General features: G+C 44.5%; 1 protein-coding gene across 6 annotated transcripts in view; it reads left to right on the top strand.

Annotated features, from left to right (window-relative positions):
• The first annotated feature begins 7,328 nt into the window (after nucleotides 1-7,328).
• Nucleotides 7,329-13,198, top strand: part of arhgef7a (Rho guanine nucleotide exchange factor (GEF) 7a) — a 37,206-nt gene continuing 31,336 nt past the window's right edge. For 4 of the 6 annotated variants that reach the window (XM_039014098.1, XM_039014096.1, XM_039014101.1 and 1 more), the window contains exons 1-2: nucleotides 7,329-7,584; nucleotides 9,297-9,380. In XM_039014098.1, coding sequence (XP_038870026.1) covers nucleotides 7,420-7,584; nucleotides 9,297-9,380 — 249 coding nt within the window. In that variant the 5' untranslated portion in view covers nucleotides 7,329-7,419. The remainder of the gene's footprint in view (nucleotides 7,585-9,296; nucleotides 9,381-13,198) is intronic. The other 2 variants (XM_039014097.1, XM_039014100.1) reach the window with 2 other exon arrangements.

Here is a 13,198-nt window from a genome sequence, read left to right as displayed (position 1 = left end):
GAGCCATCCGTCTGCCCAGTGCCATCTGAGCCATCCGTCTCCCCAGCGCCATCTGAGCCATCCGTCTCCCCAGCGCCATCTGAGCCATCCGTCTCCCCAGCGCCATCTGAGCCATCCGTCTCCCCAGCACCATCTGAGCCATCCGTCTCCCCAGCGCCGTCTGAGCCATCCGTCTGTCCCGAGCCATTAGAGCCGCCCGTCTGTCCCGAGCCGTCAGAGCCGTTAGTCAGTCAGGAGCCGCTAGAGCCATTCGTCAGTCAGGATCTGCCAGAGCCGCCAACCAGACAGGATCTACCAGAGCCGCCAACCAGACAGGATCTGCCAGAGCCGCCAACCAGACAGGATCTGCCAGAGCCGCCAACCAGCCATGAGCAGCCAGATCCGTCAGCCAGCCATGAGCAGCCAGAGCCGTCAGCCAGCCATGAGCAGCCAGATCCGTCAGCCAGCCATGAGCAGCCAGATCCGTCAGCCAGCCATGAGCAGCCAGATCCGTCAGCCAGCCATGAGCAGCCAGATCCGTCAGCCAGCCATGAGCAGCCAGATCCGTCAGCCAGCCATGAGCAGCCAGATCCGTCAGCCAGCCATGAGCCGTCCAGCCAGGATCCGCCAGAGCCAGCCAGCCAGCCAGGATCCGCCAGCCAGCCAGGATCCGCCAGAGCCAGCCAGCCAGGATCCGCCATTCAGTACGGTGCTGTCCCTCAGTCCGGTGCTGTCCCTCAGTCCGGAGCTGCCGTACCTCAGTCCGGAGCTGCCCCTTATCCTGGTGCTGCCCCTTATCCTGGTGCTGCCCCTTATCCTGGTACTGCCCCTTATCCTGGTGCTGCCCCTTATCCTGGTGCTGCCCCTTAGTACGGTGCTGCCCCTTAGTCCGGTGCTGCCACTTAGTCCGGTGCTGCCCCTTATTCCAGTGGGGTTAAGAAAGCGGGTAGTGACTATGGTGGGGTGGGGACCACGACCAGTGCCAGAGCCGCCACCGTGGACAGACGCCCACCCAGACCCTCCCCTAGACTTTATGCTGGTGCGCCCGGAGTTCGCACCTTAAGGGGGGGGTTATGTCACACCCTGGCCTTAGTTATCTTTGTGTTCATTATTATTTTAGTTAGGTCAGGGTGTGACATGGTGAAGTATGTGTTTTTGTATTGTCTAGGGGGTTGTATGGTTTAGAGGGTTAATGAGAATAGATGGTTTAGTGTTGTGTGTAGGTGTCTAGGAAAGTCTATGGTTGCCTGAATGGGTTCTCAATTAGAGACAGCTGGTTACTGTTGTCTCTGATTGGGAGCCATATTTAAGGCAGCCATAGGCTTTAGCTGTTGTGGGTCATTGTATATGTCTAGTCTATGTTGAACGTAAGTAGTTTGTGTGTGCACTTGCGTTTGTAGTTTCACGGTCGTTTGTTGTTTTGTTAGTTTGAATAAGTGTTTCGTGTTCCGTCTTCGTATAAATAAAAAGAAGATGTATTCATATCATGCTGCGCCTTGGTCCAATCTCTCATATCAAGACGATCGTGACAGCAACACCTGGAGGAGGTGGAGACAATAACGAGGACAGGTGAAACTGATCAGGGTGTGACAACTTCTGATGTTGGTACCATCATATAAATATGAATACCATTCTAGTTTGGTGCATGGTACCACCAGTGCCATGTATTTAGACCTAACTTTATATGGCTCTGTGTACCGATATATAGAGTACAATATTAGAGATTAGAATTCTGGCAACATGCATTATCATGGACATAAGCTGGTTGAATCAATGCTTTTCCATTCTTTATTGGATTTTCACACAAAAAAAAGAATATTTAATTTACATCAATCGAACTGATACCCAGTGATGACACACATCGCATACGCTCCAAAGCCATTATTGCGCAATCAGAGCACACTGCCTGGTCTGCGAACGTCCAGGACAAAAACAAACAGTAGGATAGTGTAACGCACCAGCTATCAAACATTTTCAGCATAGCCATATTGACAAAATTATTTTGATTTGTTTGTCAGCCATGCAGCGAAAATCTCGGAGGAAGAAAGAACAGGTAGGCTAGCCTAAACAATGCTGTAAGGCGCTAGGCTATAATATAGGCCAATAACATCAGATTATAAAATTGGATACTAATTTCCTGCTAGGTTAAAATGGCTTTTAGAAATATGATTGGAATTTGTAAAATACCGTATATTATGGGCAATTCTATGCCATGACTATAAACATTAGTAAGAGGGATTCCTGTAGTATAGCCTACAGCTATGCTTTTCCAGCGAGCAACACAGGAAGCCTATTTGCATGGCAAAGTGATGGACACCGAACAGCCACCTGTAAGTCTGAACAAGTTTAAGTATGACTCATTACATTCAAAGTAAAAGTAATAACTACTACAGCATGCATTGTAGAATAGTTTGTTGGTAGACTATATTGATAAACACCAGGACAGTGTTGGCCTACTAAAATGTCATTTGATTGCCACTTCAATGAGAGAATGGAGAATAAGTGCAATTACATATAGCTCAATTAAGTATTTTTATCTTTGGACCATGTCGCCATGTTAGGACAATAGACAGAACAGTGTCTGAACTTGCCATCTATTATTTTTCCAGAGAGCAGCACAGTGCACAGTCAGGCTGAGCAAAACATTTAGTATCTGCAACCAAGGACAGAAAGCTAACTACTGAACAGTGTCTGTCTCGACAGGTCTCTAACGTTGTGTGGGCTAAAGACGCCCCCCTGGCCAAGGCAGCGGCGAGGACAGAGCAGGCTGCTTCTGATGCTACTCCAACAGCTGAAAAAAAGTCCAGGTTTGAGCGCCTGAAGGAAAGGATGGAAGAAGAAAGGAGAGCTGAGCATGAGCACTTGATAAAAAACATTCAGGAGTTGGAGATGAGGGTAAAGTGGGAGCAGAATAAATATGCAGTCCAAGAGAAAGCTCTAAAGGAGATGACCAGAGGGAATGAAAGGGCAGAGGCAGAAAAAACTGCCCTCCAGGAGATCATTCAAAGACTGGTGAAGAAACAGGTGAGGACATAGGACGCCTGGGGAAAAAAGCAGGAAGACTGGAACAAGGACAAAGCCATGTTTTCAGACCAGTGGTCAAAACTGGAGAAGCTTTGGAAGAGGGAGAAATCTGCTCTAATAGATGAAGCAGAGAGCTTTCAAAAGATAATCAAGGATCTCCAGTGTGCCTCGAAAACAAGATTAAGAGAAGATGGATGGGCCAAACAGATGCGACACATGGAAGCGGGGATAGCCCAGAAGAAGATTCTGAAGGAAAAACAGGCACAGGTAGGTCAGTCTGTGCATATTTTTTAAAATTTTAATAATTAGATTGATAATGCAGAATCGTTGGTTTGGTAAAGAATAGCCTAAGCCAAATCATGAATGTAGAGGTTGAAGAGTTATACCACTCTGTCCCTTTTCCAGGTGCACAGCAACAGTGTATGCCACATTGGAATAAGAGGCTACTTGAAGAATATAACCAAAAAGTGGAGAGAGAAAAAGGAGAGGGCGAAGGAAGACAAATATGGCCTCCCTGCCCTGATAAGACCAAACGTCTAAATAAGAAAGGAGTCAGGAGGGATTATACAGATTTTCTATTTAATTTAATTTAATGAACAACATTAGTAAGGCAATTTGTGTTATTGGTGGTTCATTATTTCTTGAGTTATTTTCCTTCTACAGTATAAGTGTTGCTTTTGATGGCAAACTGTCCTGCTCAGCCATTGAGACAGACAGATGCCACTGATCACAACTATAAACTAATAACAACTAACCTATGTCAGAAACACAGATACTGTATTAGCTTATTCCTCTCTCATTCATTTTTGTATTTTCACTCAGATGTTCACTCAGAGAGAATCACAGGAGGTTGGTGGCACCTTAATTGGGGAGGACGGGCTCATAGTAGTGGATGGAGCGGAATCAGTGGAATGGAATCAGATAACTCAAACACATGCCATTCCATTTGCTCCATTCCAGACATTATTATGAGCTGTTCTCCCCTCACCAGCCTCCACTGGATTACAAAGGGTGTCACGAACTGCAATTACTAAGGGATTCAACATTGTTGAGGAAATTATGACACTAGGAAAAAGACAGAATTGAACTGAACAGTCTGGTAAAAAACGTCACACATTGACAGAAATAATACATGTGTGTTTATATGTGTAAGAAACATACATATGTGTATAATATAGTATTGTGTATATAATTTGTGTTTCTAGTAAAGTATAGCCGTATAGTAGTACATTATTGCAGTATAGTAGTACAGTACAGTATAGTGTAGTATAACAGTATAGTAGTATAATAGTATAGTATAGTAGTATAGTATAACACAGTATAGAAATACATATACTATTTGCTTATAACCAGTGGTTCAAGGGAAACTCCTGCTCTACAATGAGGAGGAAGCCACTAGCTTCATAGGGATGTGTCTTGCTTCTCCTGGTTCAATGCGGTTGAATTTTGGTTGAACCCCTCAGAGACTGCACTGCTAATATACCCATGGTGACCTGTTTACGGTTATCAGACCATGGGCAGGCCCCGGTGTTTGTGTGTGTGTGGTGTGGTATGTGTGTGTGTGTCTGTGTGTGCATGCGTGCGTGCGTATGTCTGATTGTGGTCCAGGTGTGGCTTCTCTGTTCCCTGTGAGCATGGAGGATGACAGAGACATCAAATAGACCCTTTCACTGGGTGAGTTATAGCACCATGGGAAAGAGGAGGAGGTGTGTGTGTGTGTATGCATATGTGTGTGTGTTATTATGTGTGTATATCAGAGGCTCGTACTGTAAGTTATTAAGTTAGTATCTCTCCAACACAATAGCAATGACGCACAGGCAAATGTCTGCATTATGTTAAATCATGTGGAAGTTGGTTATAAAATAGTAAAAGTAATCAATAAAGAGCTGTTTACATATTCTTCTTCTCGCCGAGAGGCGAGATAAAGGGAGGGGGAGATAAAGGGAGGGGGAGATAAAGAGAGGGGGAGATAAAGAGAGGTGAGATAAAGAGAGGGGGAGATAAAGGGAGGGGGAGATAAAGGGAGGGGAAGATAAAGAGAGGGGGAGATAAAGAGAGGTGAGATAAAGAGAGGGGGAGATAAAGAGAGGGGGAGATAAAGAGAGGGGGAGATAAAGGGAGGGGAAGATAAAGGGAGGGGGATAAAGGGAGGGGGAGATAAAGGGAGGGTAAGATAAAGAGAGGGGGAGATAAAGAGAGGGGGAGATAAACATAGGGGGAGATAAAGAGAGGGGGAGATAAAGGGAGGGGGAGATAAAGAGAGGGCGAGATAAAGAGAGGGGAGATAAAGAGAGGGGGAGATTGGTTTGATGAGAAATGTGTCACCCTTAAGCTCAGAGACTCACCCCAAAACACACACTATTATTGCTCTCTCTCTCTCACTTACTCTCTCTTTCGCTCTCTCTCTCTCTCACACACACACACACACACACACACACACACACACACACACACACACACACACACACACACACACACACACACACACACACACACACACACACACACACACACACACACACACACACACACACACACACACACACACACACACTTGAGCTGTGACAGGATCATTAGTAACAGGCCGTATGGTGTTTCAGTATGTGACATGTTAGTAGCTCATATTTATGTTGCTGAGTGTCTGTTCTTTCCTCCTGGTCTGCCCACAGCAGGTGTTCCAGATGTTACTGAAGCTCTTCTCTCAGCTCTCATTTCTTCTCTCGCTCTCTCTCTGTTCTGTCTGTTTCCTCTAGTACTAATGAGACCTCCCCTGATGTGAATTCTGCTGGTCCTTTATGAACTGACCATGAACACACACTCTTATTACTGTCTCTCTCTCTCTCACACACACACACGCACACGCACACATGCACACATGCACACATGCACACGCACACACACTGTCATGAGACCTGACTGTTTCCCTTCCCTCCCATCCACACACAGGAGCTTTAATAACATGTTATACCCCTGGAATACTTCCAATGTTCAAATTCAGGGAAGTAAAAAATGTTGGAAATAAAGTCAATAAAATATTATAGCATGTTTTTTTAGAGAGAGCTCATGAAAAACAGTGTGGCAAATGTGATAGGCAAATAGGAAATGACATAAGTGGAGGATAGGGAGTGAGAAAGACATGGAGGGAAAGAAAGAGAGGATGTTAGAGAGATGTCAATAGAGAGAGAGACCTGGGGCAGTCTCCACAGTAACAGGCTGGTGGTGACAGGACCTTAGAGGCTCTGGCGTGTCCCTCAACAATGCCTGTTTAGACACCATGATAAACACCTGGGCCTCAGGTGTCCAACCTCCTAACCACACACAGTGCTCCAGAGAGATCTACAGACTAGGACAGCTTCCAGCGGTATCCATGGAGACCCTCAGGGATTCCAGATTCCTCCAGGTAGGTGATCGGTCATGAGCGTTAGAGAGAGAGAGAGAGACACACACACAGACAGACAGACGGACGGACGGACGGACAGACAGACAGATGGACAGACAGAGTTAAATAAAGGTTAAATTAAAGAAAGAGGCTAAGGAGCACCACCGTGTGGACAATATGTGAACCGAAGGAGAGTCCAACCACTGCTCTCCAACTAGGCTAATGGGATAGGAGATTCTGACAATGGCTTTAGTTTAGTAGACAGGTACAATGGGCCATTCAGAATACATTTATCCATTGTTAATTCACCGATATTAATAGTCTTCATGGGGAATTATTTTGTAAATCGCAAAATGGTCCCATGTAAAGGGTCACAACTTTGATACTGCTGGTTAGTTCCATTGGGATATGAGTCCAGTCTAACTAGTCCTCCTACATCAGACACCGACGATAAGACCCGTCTAAAAGCATCAGTCAGTTGCAGGCGACATACATTGTAAGCTATCGACTTTGCTTTCTCCTTCCCTCTCCAAAACAAATATACAGTGTGATAAAGGGATTATGCTGCTGCTATGCAAAGCCATGCAGAGCTATTCAGACAAAAATGTCCCCGCCAACAACTGGTTGGACTAGCTTCTGTCCTTGTTGCTGTGATGTCATCTGCTGTCGGATGAGTGGCTGTGCTGGCGGCAGCGATGCGCATATGCAGTCTGCTGCTCGAACGCATCACAGTGAACTGCATCTGACAGCTTGCCCGGTTGGAGCAGGAGAAAAACACCACACACAAGAGAGTAAAGCCGACCCGTGGAACAAACCCGCTGTATTTTCACAAACCGAGCATCATCCAAATCCACCCGGTAGAGACAATAAAGAAAATAAAGGAGGGATCTTTCGCGGTTACCGTCCTCCCACAAGGCTCGCATGTATGGAAGGATAATGTTTCTGTTTTAACGCCCCAGATGATTGCGTACCAGGGGTAGCTATTGAAATACGCAAAAACCTGCCGCTTCGTTGGATTTTCCTCTGAGACTGAGGCCATGAATTCCGCGGAGCAGACGGTCACCTGGCTGATCACACTCGGGGTGCTGGAGTCGCCGAAAAAGACTATATCGGATCCAGAGGCATTTTTACAGACCTCCCTCAAAGATGGGGTGGTCTTGTGTAGACTGCTGGAGCGGCTGAGCCCGGGCTCCATGGACAAAGTAAGGACAGAACTGCCGCTTGTCTTCCCTTCTTGCCGCCAGCTTCATCGGCCCGTCTATGCGGCAAGAACCGTGACATAACGCGGTTTATCTCGCTTCTCGTTGCCCACTGGCCCATTAAGATATTCGTTTGTAGGTCACGAGAGCGTAGGTTATTGTTCCTAAAAACAGCTACAAATGATTGCACATATGTCAGTAGGCCTACACTCACGCGTGTGATAGGTTTATACAGACAGACAGACCAGACCGTTCGCTGTGGCAGATGCGAGTCACGACGATCTATTCTGTGCGCAATTTTTAGTAGCCTTTGTATATTCTTAAACCAAGACAAACGACGAGACGCATTTTGTGTTGTTGTCAAACAAACTCATAAATGTATGGGCTCTATGGTTTGGGAATTGTGTAGCCTATGGATTTTAGTTTTTTTTTCTGGAGACAGGCAACAGAAAAGGCCACATAGCCTACAGATGCGTTGTGAGATTGGAATCCAAAGCGCATTACGCGGTATTACGTTAATGCACAGGATCTATAGGCCTATAGCCTGTGGTTTATATGTAGCCTATGTTTGACACATAATCCGGATCACCAGCTAGTGGGGATGTATGAGGGTACACCACAACAGTGGGCCGCCATTGACCGCAAAAGCTCACAGACAGAGATAGAGACCCTCTCCACATTTAAAGCAACAGTGCGGTATTTGTAATGTATGTCTGTCAACACAAAACCCCCAGTCACTTTAGCCTAGTTATATATTGTGTACCCCAAATCCTGTGTGGCTTTAGACAGCTTGGGCGTTCCCTGGCGTTCTTCATCTTAAATGCCTCTCTGACAACAAACTAGCCTAGTGCTGGAAGAGAGATACACTTCCATCACCTTATAGGAGAACATCACCTATAGCCTAATCTAACCAGGGTTCTGACCAACCGTTGATTCTGTTCTTATGGTCTGATAGAGTAGACTATTGAAATCTGCCCATGGTGACCACCGGATGATGAGCTACTGGCCACAAGTAGAAAGGAGGAGAAAGCGTGATATCCCAGTGTTCTGTAGTCTAAGAAAATACCAAACAGTAGCAAGTCTTCCCTCTAGGAAAAATTAAGTTATTATTTTATTATGTTCTATATCCTATTATATTCTAACTGCATGGGCTAGACTGATAGGCTACAGGTCATTTAACTGGTAATTACTATGGTATAATATCTATATGTCCAGCCTCAACCAGCGCCCAATGTTTATCTATTGTTGTATATCTCACTGGCAGTTCATGCAGCCTATGGTTATAGACTGGTAATAAAATGTGTGTCGTCAGATCTCTCCTTCTAGATTCAGAGGCCGTATTACATCCATTGGCGTTGTTGTTAGTGTCACTTATTTATTTCCCACCCGTTCTTTGATATTTGTTCTGTTTTGATCAATTTGATCCATCCCGCCTCTCTGTTCAGAGGAGTTGCTAGCGTCCTCCCCTCACTGCTGCTGTGTTGTTTCTCACAGCTCCCATTCGCCAACGTCATTTCCCTCAATCCAATGCCTACTTCCCTGCTAGAGAATCTGTAGCTGTATTGTAGAAGCAAGCCAAGGAGAGGGAATGTTGGCTTCTACTCTGAATCAAAACGCGCATAAGACTTTAGACTGCTTCCAAGTAGCTAGGCTATGGAAAAAAAGTTAATTTTGAGCGAAATTCGTGTTTCTCATATGCATTTTTGTTATCCCAGATCTACCAAGAACCGAAGAACGACGGCGAGTGCTTGAGCAACATAAAGGAGTTTCTCAAAGGCTGCACTTCGTTTCGCGTAGAGGTAAGTTCTCCATAAAATAACCCCACAAACACTCCAAACATGCATCCAACATTTAATAAGAAAGATAAAGAACCTACGTAAAATCTTACAAATTTCCAATGTGACACAATAAACAATGGGGCCACGAAGTGGACGGAGGGATAGGCCTACTGACAGTGGGAGGAGGCTGGACTCTGAGCCGAGAACAATCACCCATCGCGGAGTGAGGCTGCCTTGTTTGTCGCCTGCACTGAAATGGCCCATCCACAATCGCAACATTGTAACAGTCATGCTGCAATTATTTGGTGCAGTCGTTTAAAACTGTAACAATGTAACATTATCTTGTAGGCTCCAAGTGCAGATAGCTAGTTAATGTATACACTTTGTTAAACGGCCTGGCCCAGGTTATCAGACTGATGCTTTTCCATTATGTAAGTCGTCGTCTTTCTTCGCTGGCCCCCATAGCCTACGTGCATGGCGTTGCGCTTGTGTCCCCAATTCTAGATTTGGAAACACCAGCTAGTTATCCAGATACCCGCAAGCGGGAATTAGGCTACACTTGGTCAATGAATCCACCCAGAGTTGTCAGAAGGTGTAGTCTTCAAACTCACTACCTAGTTGACCCATATAGGAAGTCTAAAGTCTCATGAGTTTTTATTGGGATGTTTTGGTATTGTCTCATACAGCAGCAGCCAATGCTGTCAGTGTCAACTGTTATATCAAAGACTTTGACAATAATGATTAGGGTGAACAGTTAGATTCTAGATCTGTGGTTAGAGGGCAATGGCTATCACACACAGACACACACACACATACACACAGAGAGAGAGAGAGTTTGGTACTGTGTCAGTGCATAGAGGAGTCATTGAACCCACCCAGTCTGGACAATACAGCTCACTGTTCGATCTTCACTATTGACTTTCCTCACTGAGACTGCAGGAGAGAAGGAGATGGGAGAGGGAAAGAAATAGAGAGAGAGAGAGAGAGATAGAGGGAGGGCACTGTAGAATAAAGGGGTCTGAATATGATTTTGTTAATGGGTTACTTGTGCTTGGTGTTGAATGTTAACACAAAGCTTTCTCTTCTTGGATAAGAATTTCATAAATCAAATCAAATGTTGTTTGTCACATGCTTAGTAAACGACAAGTGTAGACTAAAAGTTACATTCTTTCTTTTGGGCCCTTCCCAACAATGCAGAGAGAAAAGAATAGAAAACTAATAACACAAGGAATAAATACACAATGATTAACCATCACTTGGCTATATAGACGGGGTACCAGTACCTACTAGTGCTGAGTAGGTATTATTGATTTGAAAAAGCCTTTATTTAAATAGGCATATCACCGACGCATTATGACAACACTTATGTTGAGACAAAATAACATTATAATAGAGATGCTAAACATCTAGTCCAGAGTTTTCCCAGCCTGGTCCTGGGGACCCAAAGTGGTGCCTAGTTTTGTTTTTGCCCTAGCACTATGATTCTATTCATCAAAGACTTGATGAGTTGCTTAGTTGAATCAGGCGTCTGAGAGCTGGAGCAAAAACTAAAATGTGTACCCATTTGGATCCCCAGGACCAGGCTTGGAAAACACTGGTGTAGTAAATTAATGTTTGAGGTTGGACTGATTCCAATCTCTGCGAAGTGGACTACTCGTCTCCCTCTCTCCGAGTCATGGGGTGTTTTTGGGATAACTAAGCTTCCCAGGTGTGCAGATAGACAGACCTTGAAATCCTCACAGCAGCCCTCCATGCCCCTCATACCGTAAACCTGTTTCCCTATAAGCTGCTTTAGAGAGGAGAGGAGAGCGAGCCGTGTGTTTGTGTAACATGCAGGGAGCTGGATTATAACAGTGTAGGACAAGGCCAGACATCATAGACCCACTCCAGACCCCAAATTACTGCTGGCTCACAGTACAGCTAGCTGCATGGGGCAGCAGATTAGGGGTGTGTGTGAGTGTGAGTGTGCGTGTGTACGTACTCACACGTTGGTCTGCCAGCGCTTTTTAAGCCCCGACCTGCTTCTGATGGGTGTGTGTTTTAGAGGTCGACCGATTTATCGGAATGGCCGATTTCAAGGTTTCATAACAATCGGAAATCGGTCATTTTGGACGCCGATTTTGCCGATTATTATTATTTTTATTTGTACACCTTTATTTAACTAGACAACTCAGTTAAGAACACATTCTTATTTTCAATGATGGCCTAGGAACGGTGGGTTAACTGCCTTGTTCAGGGGCAGAACGACAGATTTTTACCTTGTCAGCTCGGGGATTCAATCTTGCAATCTTACGGTTAACTAGTCCAACGCTCTAACCACCTGCCTCACGAGGAGCCTGCCTGTTACGCGAATGCAGTAAGAAGCCAAGGTAAGTCGCTAGCTAGCATTAAACTTATCTTCTAAAAAACAATCAATCAATCAATCATAATCACTAGTTATAACTACACATGGTTGATGATATTACTAGTTTATCTAGCGTGTCCTGCGTTGCATATAATCAATGCAGTGCGCATTCGCGAAAAAGGACTCGTTGCTCCAACGTGTACCTAACCATAAACATCAATGCCTTTCTTAAAATCAATACACAGAAGTATATATTTTTAAACCTGCATATTTAGCTAAAAGAAATCCAGGTTAGCAGGCAATATTAACCAGGCTCGTAAGCATTCATTCAAACAGCACTTTCGTGCGTTTTGCCAGCAGCTCTTCGCTGTTTATGACTTCAAGCCTATCAACTCCCGAGATTAGGCTGGTGTAACCGATGTGAAATGGCTAGCTAGTTAGCGGGGTGCGCGCTAATAGCGTTTCAAACGTCACTCGCTCTGAGACTTGGAGTAGTTGTTCCCCTTGCTCTGCATGGGTAAATCTGCTTCGAGGGTGGCTGTTGTCGATGTGTTCCTGGTTCAAGCCCAGGTAGCGGCGAGGAGAGGGATGGAAGCTTTACTGTTACACTGGCAATACTAAAGTGCCTATAAGAACATCCAATAGTCAAAGGTATATGAAATACAAATCGTATAGAGAGAAATAATCCTATAATTCCTATAATAACTACAACCTAAAACTTCTTACCTGGGAATATTGAAGACTCATGTTAAAAGGAACCACCAGCTTTCATATGTTCTCATGTTCTGAGCAAAGAACTTAAACGTTAGCTTTCTTACATGGCACATATTGCACTTTTACTTTCTTCTCCAACACTTTGTTTTTGCATTATTTAAACCAAATTGAACATGTTTCATAATTTATTTGAGGCTAAATTGATTTTATTGATGTATTATATTAAGTTAAAATAAGTGTTCATTTAGTATTGTTGTAATTGTCATTATTACAAATAAATAAAAAAAATGGCCGATTAATCGGTATCGGCTTTTTTGGTCCTCCAATATTTCATAATCGGTCGACCTCTAGTGTGTTTGGCAGATGATTGTATACTGTTGTCACGCCCTGACCTTAGAGAGCCTTTTTATGTCTCTATTTGGTTTGGTCAGGGTGTGATTTGGGGTGGGCATTCTATGTTTGTTTTTCTATGATTTTGTATTTCTATGTTTTGGCCGGTTATGGTTCTCAATCAGGGACAGCTGTCTATTGTTGTCTCTGATTGGGAACCATACTTAGGTAGCCCTTTTCCCTCCTTTCTTTGTGGGAAGTTGTCTTTGTTTGGCACTATGCCCTTAAGCTTCACGGTCGTTTTTGTTTTGTTTATTGTTTTTGTTGGCGTCATTTTCTTAATAAAAGGAATATGTACGCCGCACCTTGGTCCGCTTCTTACGACGGCCGTGACAACTGTTTGGTGTGTGTGCGTGTTTATGTTGTTTTCTTGGGATTATTCTATGGGCAA

This window comes from Salvelinus namaycush, chromosome 19, assembly GCF_016432855.1.
Source record: "Salvelinus namaycush isolate Seneca chromosome 19, SaNama_1.0, whole genome shotgun sequence".
NCBI classification, from domain to species: Eukaryota; Metazoa; Chordata; class Actinopteri; order Salmoniformes; family Salmonidae; genus Salvelinus; species Salvelinus namaycush.
The sequence above is the reverse complement of the archived record's forward strand: the minus strand, read 5'-3'. Positions and strand labels throughout refer to the sequence as shown.